This window comes from Eurytemora carolleeae, unplaced genomic scaffold, assembly GCF_000591075.1.
Source record: "Eurytemora carolleeae unplaced genomic scaffold, Eaff_2.0 scaffold514, whole genome shotgun sequence".
Lineage (NCBI taxonomy): Eukaryota > Metazoa > Arthropoda > Copepoda > Calanoida > Temoridae > Eurytemora > Eurytemora carolleeae.
In genome coordinates, this window is record NW_019396414.1 from 35,095 (window position 1) to 54,619 (window position 19,525).

General features: G+C 29.9%; 1 protein-coding gene across 3 annotated transcripts in view; it reads right to left on the minus strand.

The window, feature by feature from the left end:
• LOC111702861 (uncharacterized) overlaps positions 1 to 14,171 on the minus strand; it is a 17,741-nt gene extending 3,570 nt beyond the window's left edge. Inside the window, exons 1-13 of one of the 3 annotated variants that reach the window (XM_023474644.1) lie at positions 14,104 to 14,171; positions 12,172 to 12,235; positions 10,967 to 11,039; positions 9,796 to 9,987; positions 7,827 to 7,893; positions 7,479 to 7,555; positions 6,749 to 6,806; positions 5,778 to 6,033; positions 5,466 to 5,501; positions 5,027 to 5,130; positions 4,736 to 4,799; positions 2,393 to 2,430; positions 1,897 to 2,018 (exon numbers count right to left, since the gene is read on the minus strand). In XM_023474644.1, coding sequence (XP_023330412.1) covers positions 1,897 to 2,018; positions 2,393 to 2,430; positions 4,736 to 4,799; positions 5,027 to 5,130; positions 5,466 to 5,501; positions 5,778 to 6,033; positions 6,749 to 6,806; positions 7,479 to 7,555; positions 7,827 to 7,893; positions 9,796 to 9,987; positions 10,967 to 11,039; positions 12,172 to 12,235; positions 14,104 to 14,119 — 1,167 coding nt within the window. In that variant the 5' untranslated portion in view covers positions 14,120 to 14,171. Of the gene's footprint in view, positions 1 to 1,896; positions 2,019 to 2,392; positions 2,431 to 4,735; positions 4,800 to 5,026; positions 5,131 to 5,465; positions 5,502 to 5,777; positions 6,034 to 6,748; positions 6,807 to 7,478; positions 7,556 to 7,826; positions 7,894 to 9,795; positions 9,988 to 10,966; positions 11,060 to 12,171; positions 12,236 to 14,103 lie in introns of all 3 variants that reach the window. The other 2 variants (XM_023474642.1, XM_023474645.1) reach the window with 2 other exon arrangements.
• Between the last annotated feature and the right edge of the window lie 5,354 nt (positions 14,172 to 19,525).

A 19,525-nucleotide genomic window follows, 5' to 3' on the forward strand; every position in this document is an offset into this window, starting at 1 on the left:
CTTTTCAACGTTCATAACATTCGTATCCATCCTTAAAGTATCAAGATAAAATTTTTTTTTGTAAAAAAGTTGAAGAAATATAACTTAAAACTTAAAAAGTGAAAAACGTATCTATTTTAGCCCAAAAAATGATAAAAACTCACACTCGTATCAAAAACAGCTGTCAGTCTCTACGCAGGCATCCCACCGAAATAATTTATTTTATATCTACAAAATTCCCACCCTCTCCTCTCCCATGTTTGGACTTACACAAGGGCTACACAAGGTAGCGTTTGATTAATAACATAAGGATTGATCTACGAGTTGACAGGGATTTAATTTTTTAAGGAATAATTTTTTAACTCTCAAGAATCAACTAGTGTAAGGCTTCGGAAATACGCCCATCCCTCCATTTTATTTATTTCGAGAGACTAATTCATGGTATTTCATATATTTTTGTAAAATTTTAAATTTGTAAATTCAGGGGAAGAAAGTTCCAAACTGAAATTTGGCCCAGACCTGACACTGAGTGTCAGGTTTGGGCCAAATGGGCAAAGATATCTTTATTAACTGTTTATATTTGTCTATTTAAGTCTAGAAGTAAAAAAACCGTCTGCATACTTCAATTCAGAATATTTAAGTCTACATTTCTATAACAAATATTCAAGTTTAATTAATTTCATTTTAGAACATGTCACATTTTGAAGCAAATGCAAAGTTTGGTCGCAAAACACTTTTTGGAACATGTCCCGATTTTTAGACATTTAACAGATTTACATTAATGATATTTTTAAGAATTACATAATTCGGTAACAAAGCAATTTTTTCGCATACAGTAGAATTTAAATAACAAAACAATAAAAATATTAATAATCCATTTGATTCTGATATTTCAAAATATAACGACTTAAAACATTGAAAAATTCTAATATTAATATTATATTGGGTAATTTTACATTGCCTATGAACTTTTGACCTACTTACTTTCCAACTTACTGCAATATCGGACCTACGACAATTGTTTATTTTTGTATTATTTGAGGGTTAGGTTAGATTAAAACAATTTCTAGGCTGAGCATTGTGGCTTCAGGACAGGCTAGGGGCGAGCACCACAGCTAGGACAGGTTAGGGGGCTGGGCGCTGTGACCACAACTCCATCTAGCAGCTGGAAAGCCATGTGCTAGTAGGTCTGATGTGTAGTACAGTGGATTTAGCATAGGTCAGAAGTGAAGTATAGCAGGTTTGCGTAAGTCGAAAGATACACCATCATTATATTGTTCTTACAAATATAATGAACAGAAAATTTGTAATTGAAAATGGATGAAACCTGATACTATTTTGGAGTACAAGGATTAGAATTTATAATTACCTATAGTTTCTTCTGGAATACAAGAACTAGAATTTATAATTACCTAAAGTTTCTTCAGGAATACAAGGACTAGAATTTATAATTACCATAGTTTCTCCTGGAATACAAGGACTAGAATTTATAATTACCATAGTTTCTCCTGGAATACAAGAACTAGAATTTATAATTACCATAGTTTCTCCTGGACTACAAGGACTAGAATTTATAATTACCATAGTTTCTCCTGGAATACAAAGACTAGAATTCATATTTACCATAGTTTCTCCTGGAATACAAGAATTATAATTTATAATTACCATAGTTTCTCCTGGACTTCAAGGGCTAAAATTTATAATTACCATAGTTTCTCCTGGACTTCAAGGACTAGAATTTATAATTACCATAGTTTCTCCAGGAATACAAAGACTAGAATTCATAATTACCATAGTTTCTCCTGGAATACAAGGACTAGAATTTATAATTACCATAGTTTCTCCTAGAATACAAGGACTAGAGTTTGTAATTACCATAGTTTCTCCTGGACTACAAGGACTAGAGTTTATACTTACCATAGTTTCCCCTGGAATACAAGGACTAGAATTACATTTACTCCATGAGCTCCAAGAGCCCCATGAGTCTCCAGTAAGCCGACGAATAGGAATTCTCTCATCAATTCCAAAATCGTCTCTATCTATGTTTTAAAGATAATGAGGATTTTTAAAATTTTTATTAAAATCCAAAAATATTAAATATGTCACCAAATCTTTTGTTTTATTTTTTTTACACCTTTTTGGTTACTTTTTAATTTTGTTCAGTCAGTTCTATTCATATGCACGGTTACCCTGCACAAAGGATGAGACTTCAGAGACAACTTTACACATTTTATTCATTTCTTTGTCTTACCCTATTTTCAAAATAATTCAATTTCAAGTGTTAAACCTTTTTAACCTAAAATTAGGTAATTTTAGAACATCAATAAAGTTTGATCCTGTGTGGGTAACCCTGTATAGGTTGAAATTTTAAGATAAAGGTTTGTTGAAGAAAGATGAAAAGTCCTTCATTTCCCTGAAGTGTCTACAGGAGTCCTGCTGCTGCTGGGAGAACTAAAATTGGAAAACAGAATTTTAATTAAAGGGACTGTAAGCGTAATTTCAAGTCAACCTCATTTAAAATATGGCAATGCTTGATTTACAACAGAACCTTTGAACCTTGATCATGGCCAGGGAACCGTGTGATTGCCTCTCAAATAGTGGTTGTATTGCTTACAGTGAGAACTCAATACAGCTTATGTTAAATGTATTACTCGAAAATTATGAATACTCTATCTTAATTATGTTAAAATTCAAAAATTTAAGTGTAAATACTTTATTTGCATTATTGTGCCCAAACTTTAACATTGAACAATTGTAAAGAAATGTTTCTTTTGAGAGACTACTATTTTCCTCCAGATCTCAACAAATCGCAGCAAAAGGTAGATGACTGCCAATAAGCGATTTTTTAATGAATATTATTGATTTTTTTAGTTTCACTTTATCTTTGGATCTTACTGTATGTTGTGTATGATCCTCAAACAACTATCTTGAACAACAATTAAAAAAGCCATTATCCCTAGTGTTATGACTACTTTCAGACATGCTTCAAGTTAAATATGAAGATTGTACTTTAAACTGAACTTTATCGTGTGGATTGTGTATACATACTAATCACGTTCAACCATGTTTTTATGCAGGGTGTACCAGCAAACATGACTATGAACAGATGTCGTCTTTGATATTTGTTTTGCGGGATTACTCGTTATAAACTAATTTAAAAAGTAATACTAAATTAATAGTCACAAAGTGCTACTATAGTCCTGAAATTTAAAGCTCAGAATAGAAAGACGATATTTTTAAATTTTATCATTATTCTGTAAAAATCTAGAACTTTCATGTTTCTTGTTACACACTCTGTACTTTAGATATCTTTCTAATTCCTCCTAGGATGTATTTACTGTATGGTGTGTATATATATATATAGATCTTATTGTATGTTTTGTTTATATTTAGATCTTACTGTATGGTGTGCATATATTTGGATCTTACTGTATGGTGTGTATAAATTTATAGATCTTATTGTATGGTGTGAATATATTTGGATCTTACTGTATGGTGTGTCTGGAGGAAATGAGAGCAAAAGGGAACTTTAANTTAGTATGTATATATTTGGATCTTATTGTATGGTACACGTATACATTTGGATCTTATTGTATGGTACACGTATACATTTGGATCTTATTGTATGGTACGCGTATACATTTGGATCATATTGTATGGTGTATATATTTGGATCTCATTAGTATGTATATATTTGGATCTTATTGTATGGTACACGTATACATTTGGATCTTATTGTATGGTGTATAAATATATTTATATTTTATATATTTTTTTAGATAATCAATACTTGTCAAAACCTACTTCTTTTGTGCAAACTCAATAATTATAATTGAAAGGGGAAATCTAATCTCTCTCCGCTTCTAAGACAGATGATAATTGAATTCTTATTATATAATACACTGCAAACTAAACAGATTGAGGAGGTAAAATCTATGCGTCAAGTACTGCTACCACTTTGTGACCTCGTAGCTCCTCTGGTTTTAAATTTACATACAAAAGTAAGAAAAGCAAATTTTTCTGGTTATATATCAGAATTTCAAAACATTTTTGTTCTTTAAGCTTTTTAATAATGGATGAAGTTATAATTGAAAACATATAAGATTTAAATCATACATGCAATTTACTTTATCTTAACGTGAATAGATAATGAGATGCATTTGATCTTTGCACCTCTGTCCTCCAACTGGATGCATTTCCGCCAAATTCAAATGCACAAATTTGCTAAATTATTCAATGGAAAAGTTTAGTATAAAGATTTAAAAAAAAAATTCAAGATTTTTAAATTGAGTTTACGATTAACCGACGAGGTGAGGAACCCCACCTGTTTTGGTTTCTACGCCACAAATATAATTTAATTTTGTGGGTAAGCATCACGTATACCCACAAAAGTTTGGCTTCCGAGGTTCCAGGTATATCATAAAAATGTTTTTGATTAGCATTTAAAATACAGATCTAATGGGACTATACGCGTAATTTCAAATGACCTTTAATTGATAAAAATGGCATGGCTGATTTACAACGATACCGTTTAAACCTTTGTTTGATCAAGTGTTTTGTAGATATTCTTATTTTTTAAACGAGAAACAAACAAAAAATAGCAAATTTGAGTTTTTTGGATATCTATGAAAAATTGTGATTTATAAAGCAAAGATTGTTTCTTTCAATTTATAATTGTTTTTACGAAAACCAATCAGGCCCACAATTTTGTAATTTCAATGCACCAACTCCTTACAAAAGTTTTGGGAAATCTTACATTTTTCTGTTTGTATATTCATAATGTCGTCTTCTTCCATCACGAGGAACTGTTACAACTGTATCTACAGAACAAACAAAAAATCAATGACAAAAATGGTGGTTGAAACATTATTTTTCTGGTCATCCAAGCTTTCACGATTAAATTTCATATTATAAAATTATAAAAAATCCCCTGTTAAAAAACATTAAATCACTTTTGCATCAAAGAACATTTGAAAAATTACCATATAAAAAATTCTGTTTATAAACATCAAAACTCTTTGTTGAAGAAAAATAATATTAAATTAACCTGTAATAAAATATGCCCCAATTCCAAATCCGATGAGAAGGAAGACGACTAGGGCGAGCAACCGATGCCGCGTTTTCATTTTATTCAGAATAAAATGCGTGAAACTGCAAAAAATATTAGAAACATTATGAACACTCATTTCATACTGAAAATGATTGGAGAGAAAAACTTTTTGAAAACTTCAAGGTCCTCGGTCCTTTTGCATTGAATTATAAAAATGATTTCTAAAATTTGTATAGAGTCATTTTCACCAATTACCATTTTGTGTATATTTGTTTGCATTATTGAATTTGTTATTCAATAATTCAAAACTTTTGATAAACAATATAAAGTGTCACAGAAACAATTTGTATGTTTTTCCGCATTATTGCATCTTTTTCCTTTCACAACGATGAGAAATGAAATTTTGCGCATTATCAAAGTTAATTCAATATTTTACCTTTTAGAACCACGATGATTTTTTTTCCAGGGAAGACTGAAATGTGTAAAAATTAATTTTCTTGAATCTAGAAAATTCTTTCAATTTTTGTTTGCATATTGTCTGTATGGAAGGAGAAAGAAATAACTGCGATTTGCATTTAAACATACGATAGAAATATTTTTAATTGTCAAATAGAAAATGAAAATAAGAGAATGCACTTATTAATCTAAAAATATCTCGTTTGCAAAGTGCACTTAGAATGTATGAATCTTACTTTTTTCAATACTTAAAAAATTTACAAATGCATACTCTTACTTAAAAAAAATGTACCTGACATATGAATTTTCTGTTTTCAATGTATCACTTTTGTCAACTTTCTCTGTGGTTTCATTTGTTTTGATAACATCTGTGAAGGAGCTGCTGGCAGCGGGGGCAATATTCTTGTTGAAAACATCACTAGTCAGCTGTTTAGCTGGATTGATAGGACTAGACGGAGTTGGTTTTATACTTTTATCAGGTACAGCGTACAGGGAGGATGCAACATTCTTGCTTTCAGAGATTATTTTTTTCTTTTTCGCCTTTTTATCTATAGGGAATAAAACAGGATCAGTTTTAGTGTAGATCTAAAATAATCATTCTTAACTCTATCTGGCCCATCAATTTTTTGCGATAACTCAAAAAGTATTTGAGCTAGGAAGCTCAAACTTTCTGGCTTTTCTGCACAATTTTTGCAAAGAAATTTTGCACAGATTTTTTCAAAGACACCATTAAAGAGAATTTGTACATGTTCAGTTTTTCTTCGATATACAGGTTTTAAAAAGTTTTGCAAATTATTTTGCATATTTGAATTCGCTTTTTAGTTCTTGGGCTTTTCAAAAATGTACAATTTGTTGCAATTTGCGCATTTTTTTGTTGCACATTTTTTGTTTAATAATTATATTTTGCAATTGATTTTTTGCAAATTTTCCATTTTATTGCGGATTATCGAAGTATAGCCCAAGAGCTTTCCAAAAACTTATCAACTGTAAAGATTTGCATCACAATAAGAAAATAAAGAGGGTCAATTTCCCCCTTCCTCAGGCAGCCAGTCAGTAAAAATGCCTTTTTGGAAATGTGTGATTGTATATCTCCAGAACTCAAAGCCAAAAGACAAAAAAAGTGCTAATCTTATTTAGATTTTTTTGAAAGACAAATAGCTAACACTTTATGCATATTTTAGAAAGAAAGATTTGAGCTACACATTTAATATTATCTAATATAATTCAAATGTGAAAAGTCTGGATTTAAAATATGTAAATTACCTAAAACTTTAATAGAAGGAAACCTGCGTGTAAGACCAAACATATCAACATCAAGAGCCTAATAAAAAAATTCATAAATATTATTTTTATTGATTTTTTATCTATATTTTGTGTTTTAATATTTAAACATGAATGCAACATAGAAAGATGCAATAGTACTAATTATATTAATATTTATATCAATATTAATATTAAAAATAATTTGCTGTGTATAGATATATAATTATTTAGGTTATAACCTATAATTATTTCTAAAATGTTAAACACCAGTCAACAATTTATGCCAAGGGTCTAACTTTTTAACCTACACAATATTATATTACATTCCTTGACCTCCACTATTTACTCCTTGACCTCCACTATGTATTCCTTGACCTTCACTTCGTATTCCTCGACCATTAATATGTACTCTTCGACCTTCAATTTGCACTCCACTACCTCTATTTTTTATCTGCTCTCCTTGACCTCCATTATGTACTCTTTGACCACCAACATGTACTTCTTAACCACCAATATGTACTCCTTAACCACCAATATGTACTTTTTGACCACCACTATACACTCCTTGGCCTCCACTTTATACACGTCGACCTCCACTATGTACATATTGACCACCAATATGTACTCCTTGACCTCCACTATGTACACCTTGACCTCCTCTATATACTTCTCGACCTCTACTTTATACTCCTCGACCTCAAGTATGAACTCCTTGACCTCCACTATTTACCTGTACTCCTAAGCTTTCTTTTTGAACTTCTGGAATTGAATATAGTCCTTCATCCTCTTCTACTATACGACTAGAACCTACAAAATGTTTTTTTTTTGTAAATTTTGAAAAGTATGAAATTTGAAAATTATAAATTCCTTTTTGTCTCCTTTGATCAAATTAAACTTCCTGAATTAAAATAATAATTTTAAAATTGTTTTGACTTTACACATTTTTATGAGATATTTTTTATCTTTTTTATATATGTTATATATTTTTTATATTCTATGATTTATTTCCTTTTTTATTTGGACTAATTCTCATCACTGATTATTAATTTTACAAAAAACCATGAATTGATGATTTTACCTCTGAATTCCACATGCTCATAATACTGGTTATCTGGTACAAGATTCTCATACTCACCCCGGTGCACCTCATAGTAAACATAAACGTAAACAAGATGCAGTACAATTATTGGTAGTACACAAAAATCTTAAACAAGGTTGATGGTACAATTAAATCGGAGTAAACAAAAATATAACCAGTGTTTAGTACAAATAAATGGGAGTAAACAAAAATGTAAACAAAGCGAAGTGTTCAGTTCATACATGATGTGAACAAAAACGTAAACAAAGTTAACCACTGCACAATTAAATGTTGTAATTGTAACTAACTTAAAAATATGTTGTAATTGTAACTAACTAAATTACACGTTGTAATTTAACTAACTAAATTACACGTTGTAAGCAAAGTAAACAAAACGTAAAAAAAGAAGTATAACTATATTGGAAGAATGTTTACCATATAAATAATACATTCGAGAATATAAAGTTTAAAGGGACAGTAAGAAGTGTAATTTCAAGTGACCCTCCATGCAAAGATGACAAATACCGATTAACAACGGTACCCTTAAAAGCTTTGTCTGATCAAGTATGAATAAGATTAATGTATATATATAAATGTTTATAATTATAATATATCAATGTTTATAATTTTGAAGTTATCTAAACTAAAACTAAACATAGAAAATCGAAAATATCTCCTCCACATTTTTGATCAGATAATGCTTTCAAGGGTACAATTGTGAATCTGACCTCAATACATCTTTACATGGAGGATCAATTTAAATTATGTGCGCTTACACTTTCTTTACTTACACACTCACAGTTCATAAAAATTGTGTTCGATAAAATAAAATCCATCGATAATAATTATTATTTTTTGAGTACCTCTTATATTACATTTTTCTTTTCATATTATATTCATTATATATTTGACCTTATATATTTGTCCTTATATATTTTACATTATATATTTGACCTTATATATTTGACATTAGACATTTGTCCTTATTTTTTTGACATTATATATTTGTCCTTATATATTTGACATTATATATTTATCCTTATATGTTTGACCTAATATATTTGTCCTTATATATTTGACATTATATATTTGACATTAGATATTTGTCCTTATATTTTTGACATTATATATTTGTCCTTATATATTTGACATTATATATTTGTCCTTATATATTTGTCCTGATATAATTGACCTTATATATTTGACATTAGATATTTGTCCTTATATTTCAGACATTATATATTTGTCCTTATATATTTGACATTATTTATTTGTCCTTATTTATTTGACATTAGATATTTGTCCTTATATATTTGACATTATATACTTGTCCTTATATATTTGACATTATATGTTTGACCTTACATATTTGACATTATATATTTGTCCTTATATATTTGGCATTATATATTTGACCTTATATATTTGTCCTTATATATTTGTTCTTATATATTTGACATTATATATTTGTCCTTAAATATTTGACATTATATATTTGTCCTTATATTTGACATTATATATTTGTCCTTATATATTTGACATTATATATTTATTCTTATATATTTGACATTATATATTTGACATAGTATATTTGACATTTTATATTTGTCCTTATATATTTGACCTTGTATATTTGTCCTTATATATTTGTCCTAATATATTTGACATTATATATTTGACCTTATATATTTGACATTATATATTTGTCCTTATATATTTGACATTATATATTTGACCTTATATATTTGTCCTTATATATTTGACATTATATATTTGACATTATATATTTGTCCTTAAATATTTGACATTATATATTTTTCCTTATATATTTGACATTATATATTTGTCCTTATATTTGTCCTGAATATAGAAATCGTTTTATTTTATCTTCAAAAAACATTTTTTGGCTTCATTGGATTTTTTTTAGTTTAAACTGAACAAAACTGCTAAAATAGTATAATTCAATTACCTGTGGATGTAACTCACTTAGTACTGTAATTGGCACGGCATGTACAACTCCTTCTAGAAAGCCACGATTGTACATGTCTTCATGTACACCGGGAGGAGGAGTGTACATGCCTTCATGTATACCGGGAGAAGGGACATTTTCTTGAGTACTATTATTTACGTCACCGTTGAAATATCCGGCATTGTACTCTCCCTGGAAATAGAAAGAAATTAAGAAAACGTGGTGTTCAATAAAAAGTAGATAAAAAATAAATAAGAATTACCTACCAAATTTATCAAAATAGATGAAAAGTAGATAAAAAATAAATGAAAATAGATAAAAACTGAATAAAAAAGTAGTAAATAAAAAATAAATAAAAATTAATAATAATTTGATAAAAATGTATTATAAAAGAAATTTATTAAATAGATAAAAAATAGATAAAAATAGATTAAAAAATCGATAGGGTACGGTCAACACTTCTTTTCGACATAATTAATCCAAGGTTAATGTTTTTATTATCTACCCATTTATATATCTTATATATCTTGGTTTCAAAATATTCGTCAGAATTCAGATTTTCATGGTTGTTAACAATAAATCAAGAAATTTTCCAAACTGCAAGTAAAAATGTGGTTAATGGTTTAAAAATCATCTTTTTATCTTACTTGAAAATGACTGATATTCATAGATTATATAGTTCCTTGAAATACCGGGGAACCAAGGCTATAAGAATAAAGACTAAAAAAATCCTTTCAGTCGTCTCTGAACTAAGTCTTATCCTTTGTGGATGTAGGGAGGGGGTGCAGGGACGCCATGAGCCCCGGAAAAATGGTCTCCAAGCCTCTTGCTGGATTCCCAGATGAGTATTATAAATGACCTGGCGCTATCACTATCCTTAGAATAAATATTAGAGATTAAGGAAGTAATGTATAAAAAATATTAGAGAATATATTTAATATTTTAATTGTTCTACAATGTATTTGGATATTCATAAATACACTGCTATTCAAAGATTAAATATTTTCCTTAAAAAAATGTGATTTTTTACTTTTTACTTCTATAATATTTTATCTAACTTTAGGGGTAGCGCAATGATTTTTTAAATACTCATCTGCGAATACGGAGGTTTCGAGACCATTTACAGGGCTCATGGCGGCCCTGCAACCCCTCCCTCGTGGTTAATCTTTACCTCCTCATAATCTCCGTCCTGTTGAACTGTCCCCCGACCTGAGTCTGTTCCTTCATCACTGGGTCGTCTCATCCTAGGATCCCTGATCAAACACTGACTCTTTTTTTACAACAAAATCAATTAAAGGGACTGTAAGCGTAATTTCAAGTGACATTTCATTTTTAAAGTGGCATAACCAATTTATAACGATACCCTTTAAACCTTTGCTTGATTAAAGAATTTCGTAGATATTCTGATTTATGAAGCGGGAAACTAAGTGCCAAGAATAGGGTGACCAACTCTAAAAATTGAAATATTCCCTAAAACAAGAAGAAAAATCCCCAAGGTTGGTCAGCCTGGCCAAGAAGCCGCGCAACTGTACACTAGCACGGAGAGTACAGTGTACACTGTAAACTCGAGCATTTAATCTTCAGGAGGTTATATACCTCATTGTTGCTTGGACAAAGATTTAAATGGTACCGTTGTGAATCCTTAATTAGAAGGTCACTTGAAATTACGTCTACAGTCCCTTTAATATAATCACAAGAAATCATTGAATTATTTTATAAAGATTTATTTATATAAATACATATATATATATATGGTGTAGTTTAAATTTATAAAGGTTAGACAAATAATTAACTGTATGTATATATGGTCATCAAGTGAGCATGCGTTTTTAGACTAAAATCCGAATTTATAGTGCAGGGTACTTCAGTTCGATAAGAATATTGTTTTTTTTTTGACGACGTTACTAATTAGAACAATGTGTTTAAATATTGCAAATAGTTTTACCATTAGAAAAATAAATAGCTTTTCAAGTAAAATGGATCTGTGTAGAACTGTAGACTGCACTAATGCTATGTTTCATGTTAACATTAGACCATTTGAAATGATAACTTAAGCATACTCAAATAGATTCTAGTACAATAGATGGCAACGTAGAATTTGTACACTCTTAGTACAGCTGTATTCTTACGTCACAAGTGTTAACTTTGTTTTTGTGACCGAGAAAATTATTAATAAATTTCGTTTTCCTTTTTTGTATTTGACACTTGTGACGTCGTGTATGGATGGTCCATTTCTCTCTTGCCAAATATTGTACTTGATAATCTATTTGGAGCATACCAGTTTTATATACACTCACTGTATTATTTTTTATCCAACTGATCTTTAATTGAAAATGAATTTTCTTTAAATCATAGTTTGAAGATGATCATGTTTACCTAGGAAGGAGTGGGGGAGCTGCATTATAGTCTGGAGATTGCAGTTCAAAATTCATCTCAACATCTAAAATGTTAAATATTTTCAACAAACTGCAATTTCTATTTAGTTATTAAAAACGTATTTATCGGCCACATGGGTGCAATAGTTACGAGGATTTACCGGGCTTGTACCAGCCCGTCTAGTGAACCTAGTGCGTTTTATGAAAAAATATAGGTAAAAGCTAAAGAATGTGTACATCATGTGCATGGACATAAATAAAGGTTATTAAAAAAGTATTATTTTTATTTACATTCTGTTGATAAACATACAATATGAATCACCCTGTATAATTATATTATTTGTTTAATCAGATCAATTTATCTAGAGGCCAATGTTGTGTTTATTGTGTCATGGTTTTATGCATTTTGTGTAGTTGTAAAAAAATAATTCGAATTTCTGAATAATGAATTGAATTAGAAATAGTGAATTTTACTGTAATTCCGTGCAAATCCGCTTAATTTTGCACAATTCTGCACAATTCTCTCTATATATATATATATATTAATGATTGAGATCATTAAACACAAAAAATCATGTTTAATAAAAACATTGAAAAATAAAAAGAAATATTCACCCAGCTCCTTATTCTTGCTTTTCTGAAATCCCTACACACGTCATGATTGTTTTTTTTTTCTACGTTTGCCAATGTTTCTTTTTAACGTGTGGTCCTTCTTTTTAGAATAAAAACGGGTTCTTAAAAACTCTTCAACCCTATTACGGTGTTTGTGTGTTGTGTTAAAATTTACCCCCACTCACCCCCACGTGGTTTTTCTAATTAACAAATAACTAACATTAAATTGTGTGTCAAAAAAAATAGGCCCTCGCCCTTTAAGTTAGAATAGTGCACGGAATTTGATTCACAAAAGTACCCTTCAACCCATATTGATTGATTGATTAAGGATGACGGACTAATCCTTATTTATCAAGTCAAGCATAGAGGTAAAAACTATGTCCACAGTCCCTTGAATTCTCTATTTCTGATATATTTTTATCTATATTTAAGAAAAACGAATATCTTTTATTGTTTTGATAAATACTAGGGTAAGGATATCTTTCGTGTAATACGTGTAAAGAAAACCAAAGATTTTCCTGCATCGATGACGTCATTCTTATAAAAAGAATATATACTATTATCTTAACACACAGAGAGAATACAATGCTAGAACTGTCACTTAGATTTTACTTCGAAAGATTACACAGAGAAACAGAAAAAAAATTTGCATACAAAATATTTAAATAAGAATAAAAATTACAGTTTGGTAAATGCTCTGTATTTAGATTGGCACTTGTGTGTGGGGGACACAACTATACCAGAATTTTTTGATCGCGATATCCACTGTAGGCACTCTTTATTTGAGGACTAAATGCTTAATCGTTTCATTTACAGACATTCATTCGCTGATTAAAGAGCCATTCAACCCCAGACCAGGTACGATTACTATGCAGGACATCGAAAAAAGATTAAATTAATCTGCAGATTAACATAGGATGGAGATCAAGCATTGATCTCGATATCCACAATACAATAGTTCCCTCCTAGCTCAGTCTAAAATGCTTTCGTTTTGTTTCAAAACCACAAATAAGAATTTATTCAGTTAAAAAAGAAATATATATATATATATATCTATATATATATATATATATATATTTAGCTAAGGCAAACTAGATCAGAAAAAGATTTTTAGGGTACCATTGTGAATCTAACATGTCACTAAATTACTTCAAATATCGTTCACAGCCTCTTTAAGGTAAATTTTATTGTTTCATATTTTTTCTATAAATGAGAGGTTCATAGTAAAGCTTGTCACACAAAAGATCTAATAACATATCCATATATATCCTATTTATTTCTCTTTTTAAGTTTTATTTTCTAATGATATAACTTTAATTACCTGAATTAACCAACATTTTTGGTCCTAAACTCACATCGTGCTGATCACATTTTCATTAGTTCTATTTAAACAAAGCTGTGTTTATCTTTAATGCATAAAAACGTATGTTGTACGCTTATTGTTAATCTCATTGACATGCTACTGAGATTTGTTGATGAACAATTTTTGTGTGTTTCTTAGTTTAGTCAAATATTTATCTACCAGGCGTTTTTGGCGCTTCGCGCCCATCTTTTTTCCACTTGTGAACATTTTCTCTTTGAATACATTGTAAAACAAAAACAAAAAGATTCGCAGATTTTATCAAAAATCGAATTTTGTGAAAGGCAAATTTTTAAAAATTCGATCATCAATAGACCTTCCTTGGGGTCACACGAGGTTCCACAAAAAATGTGTGCCCAATTGGTTTAGTAGTTTTGACGTTTATTGAATACAAACGGACAGACAAGCAAAGTATATTTATAGATGTCTAAAGTTTCTTATATCTTATTATTTCCCCCAGACAAATATTTCAAATTTACCGTTGTAATTCTTACGTACGTAATTCTTTCAGTAGATGGTTACTTGAAATTACATTTACAATCCCTTTTCCTTTTCTTTGAGAAAACAAAATCAACGTCATCCAAAAATCATTTTAATCAAGAAATTAATAAATAACACAAGTAGAAACTATAAAATCTCAGCTTAAAGCTAAAACTGTACGACATACATACTCTTAAATAATACAACTGTAAAGACTACTGTGCGGAAATTAATTAGTGTTCTTTTGGTTCAGTAGTTAAAACCTTTTGTGTGGTCTACAAAAATACTTTATTTCCCCTTGAAAACTCTCATCCTTTGTAAATAGTCGTTGGTAATAAATTCAAAAATATCCAAATTGAAAATTTAAGATAAAATTTTCAAATAAAAATTGAGTTTTTCTAAGATATCAAATGCGAAGCAATTTTGGATTTAATTGTAAAACAAATTTCTGCAATTCCATAGTTCTCTTGTAGAAACTTGATGACAACTTTTTAATGAGATAAAGTTAATTTTAATGAGATAAAGTTAATTTTAATGAGATAAAGTTAATTTTAATAAGATAAAGTTAATTTTAATGAGATAAAGTTAATTTTAATGAGATAAAGTTAATTTTAATGAGATAAAGTTAATTTTAATAAGATAAAGTTCATTTTAATGAGATAAAGTTAATTTTAATGAGATAAAGTTCATTTTAATGACTTTAACTTTGTAGGAAAATTCTAAATTTTAGAGTTATAAGTTTAACTGATTGTATTTTTGTATTAATAAAAAACTCAAATTTTGTAATCCCTTTATCTTTGCAAGCTAATGATGTAAACCTCTTAAAACTTAGTCTATTTGATCTAACAAAATGTGTACAGTTTAAAATATCTAAGGTCTGAGACATTTGGTTGCGAAGATATAGGGATTAGAACATCAGATTTTATGACAAAGACTAAATATTTTATGGCAACCTTGGATTTGGCTAAGATTTCTTAATTTTTTCTTTGATATTTGACAAAATATATTGATACAAGACTATAAGGGCGCTCCGCGCCCATCTTCCTTTTTAACTTTTAATTTTGGCGTTATCTGTAAGCATCTATTTGAGTACAATATTCTTGTGGATATAAATTTTGTCAAATTTGAGCATCCATTAACTTTCCCTGGGGTTATGTGAGGTCTAATGCACAAAATTTGGTCCCGATCGGTTCAGCCGTTTTGACGTTTATTAGATACAAAGCAAAGTATATATATACTAGCCTTAGAGGGCGCTTCGCGCCCATCTTCTAAATTAATTGTGAGTGAACATGTTCTCTTTGTGTATATCGTAAAACAAAACAAAAATAATTCGCGGATTTTTACAAAAAATTTCGCGGATTTTCAAAATTTTCAAAAATTTAATGACGATCTAATTTTGATGGAGACAAATATTTAAAATTTCAATCATCCATAAACCTTCCCTGGGGTCCTTAGATGTCCCACAAAAAATTTGGGCCCGATCGGTTCAGCCGTTTTGACGTTTATTGGATACAAACAGACAGACAAACAGACAAACAGACAAACAGACAAACAGACAAGCCAAATTTATATATAGATAGAAAGAAGTCACTGCAGTTTCACTTATAATTTCTAACACTGTCCTACACTATGTAACTGTGCACTGTATGAATTGAAATCAAGGAACCGGAACAGACGACATTCGCTACAAAAGAGACTTGTACGCTCTACAGTAGGGGAGGGGGCAGTCGTCCATGTCACTTATCATACAGGTAGGCAGATAGATAGATAGATAGATATAGATAGATAGATAGATAGATAGATAGATAGATATATAGATAGATAGATATATAGATAGTTAGATAGATAGATAGATAGATAGATAGATAAATATATAGATAGATATATGTCACTTATCATACAGGTAGATAGATAGATAGATAGATAGATAGATAGATAGATAGATAGATAGATAGATGGATAGATAGAAGTATGGAAACAGTACAACAAAATGGCCGTTTTACACTTTTTTCCATTAAATTCCTCTCTATATATTTTATTCTCTATGTTTGGGTATTATCCCAAATTCGGCCGTTTCAGCTGTTTCAGCCATTTCAGGCGCTTCAGCTGTTTCAGCCGTTTAAGCTTTTTCAGCCGCTTCAGCTGTTTCAGCCTCTTCAGTTGTTTCAGCTGTTTCAGCCGCTTCAGCTGTTTCAGCCGTTTCAGCTGCTTAAGCTGTTTCAGCCGTTTCAGCCGCTTCAGTTCAGCTGTTTCAGCCGTAAATTGGAACAAACCAAAAAAAGTCACACAAAGAAACGAAGCAGCTAAATAAAGATTTATTTAAAGATGTTCAAAGAGAGTTTTATCAGATTTTTTTTGTATTTAACGAACAATGCAATTTTGAAATTTATCTGAAAAGTTGGAAACCTAATTATAAATCTTTTACAATAAACTTTTAGCTTTTCATTTAATAATCCAATTATATCCAAAAATGAAAGAATTGGATGAAAATCCCTTATTTCCAATTCTAAATCTGAACCTTCAGTGGGGATTAAAGAATGGACTAAAGGAAAATTTAGAAAAACGTGGCACTCACAGATCTCACAGATAGGACAAACCTGGCACTCACAGATTTCACAGAAAGGACTTTGGATCCAGGAAATATCAAAACCGAGCTAAGATCTAAACTTGTGTGCAGATTTTTTAATCTAGATCTTGATATCCAATAAGAGCATTACTAAAATTGAGGATCAACAAAATCTATCCCGCAAGGTGACTTTTACGAGATATGAAAGAGTATTTAAATTAATCCGTAGATGGAAAAGTACTGACTTCTGCCTAAAGAAGTTTTACTTTAAAATAAAACTTCATCGTTTATTAAAAGCGTTCGTTAATTAAATAAAACGTTCAGTAAAATTATTCGTTTAGAAGAATCTTTCGTTCAAACAAATAGTAAATTCTCTAAAATTTGCTCAAATCAAATCATGTGTTCAGTTTTTGTCTACGTTCGTTTTGAAAACAATATTTTTTTTCATTTCTCTGAACGATCCATTTTGTTCGCTTTTTTTCTGAACGACACCTTTTTTTCACGAAAAATGTTGTTCGTTTTCAAAAATGTTGTCTTTTCAAAAAAAATGATGCCCATCTCTAGGTGAGTGCATTATACCTCCCATATCCAATCTGAGTGATCTTGGAAACGTTTTATTAACTTAATTTTCTCCATTGACACTTTGACAGGGATCTTAATGAAGCAGTTTTTTATTCCAAAATACAAAATCGGCTAAAAGAATTTTTTGCCGTTAAATTAAATCTGTAAAATTTGAATTTTACTGTTGGAGAAGATAAAATAAAAAAAGATAAAAAATAAGTGTTTTTTTCGTATATGTCCTTTGCTAGAGCCAAAATTTGGCAAAGTGAGTTACAAGAAAATGTTCAGAATAAACAATTTTGTAAAAATTTCTCTGGTTTATGTGGAAATAAAAAAATTAGCCTGTTACTGCCCATACCAAAATATGATGTCACATAAAAGATATGAATATGTATCTATCAAGTGATATTTTTTAAAGCTTTATTAAATTTTAAATATTGCTTCAATTTAAATTTCTCCCCATTTCCAAAAACCCTTTTGATTAACTGTCTCCGTTTAAGCAGATTATAAAAAAGTTTAATTTAAAGATAAAAAATTCGTGAATGCATAAATTGATTAAATGGAATCTAGATATAATTTCAAGAGAGTGGCATGTCGGATTCACAACAGAACCCTTTACAACTTTGACTGGTCAAGGTTGAATTTAATAAATATCAATTTGTAATTTTTAAGAAGATGCAGAAATTTTCATTAAATCTCTTTTGGAAATAAAATATTCGGTATTTTTGGAGGGTTTACGGCAATTCAAACAGTTTTTGAGAGATAAACAAATACATTTTTCTGCTCTCGATGTCAAAGGTATGTAAATCAAACATTGCCAAATCTAAATGGATTTTCTTTAAATTATTAATACAGTCTCTTTAAAGGGAGTGTTCGCGAAAAATTAAAGGCGGTACAGGCTTACGTCGATTAAAAATATTCGATGGTGATTGCTAATAATCTTACTGCTATCTGAAGAACGTAGCGTCCATACAAATTTAGTTTCAATATTCGACTCGGATAAAAAATCAATTTAACTCCAAATAAATCATTCAGATATTAAAACCTATAACCATCGATTTTTTTTTAGACGCATTCACATATGTTTGATATTTCATGAAAAAAATAACCACATTTTGGTAGGAAAAATGCTAAAATTTGGCGAAACAAATATGGAAGCTTATTGGAGAACTTTGTTGAAAACTATACATAATTTAATTTTTAGATTTAAAAAAATATAATTTTGGTTAGGAGTTATGCTGTTTAGTTTATATCAGGGGGCGGGCATAACTCTCCTAATTTTGCCTGGCTAGGTTTATACTGTACAGTGAATTTTGTCGAAAAATGTTTCCTTATGACTGAGTTGGTATCATAGAGTACAGTGGGTTTAATCCTAAGTACATCTATTTGTACGGTATTGTGTGGACAGCAGGGAGCAAGGAATAGAAAGGAGAGACAACTGACGCGGTTCGCCCTACCATATGATTATACATGCTTTGCAGACGGTACTCCATTTTATATCGAGCTGTTTGGTTTCTTTAGTAGGGCCCCACAGGAAAAATATGTATTGGCTCAATTTTCTTTGACCAGTTTCGCTAATACATATTTTTCCTGTGGGGCCCTAAAATCTACGAATTATGATCCCCCAGGTAGAATTTCTGATCGGGTCATTGTGTACAGTGGCTGTACAACAAGAAGTTATAAATTCCAGATGCCCCCTCTTTTACTAATATCTCGATGGTTTATATTTATTAATGTCGTCTTCTAAAAACAAACAATGAAAACTAAAGAAAACCT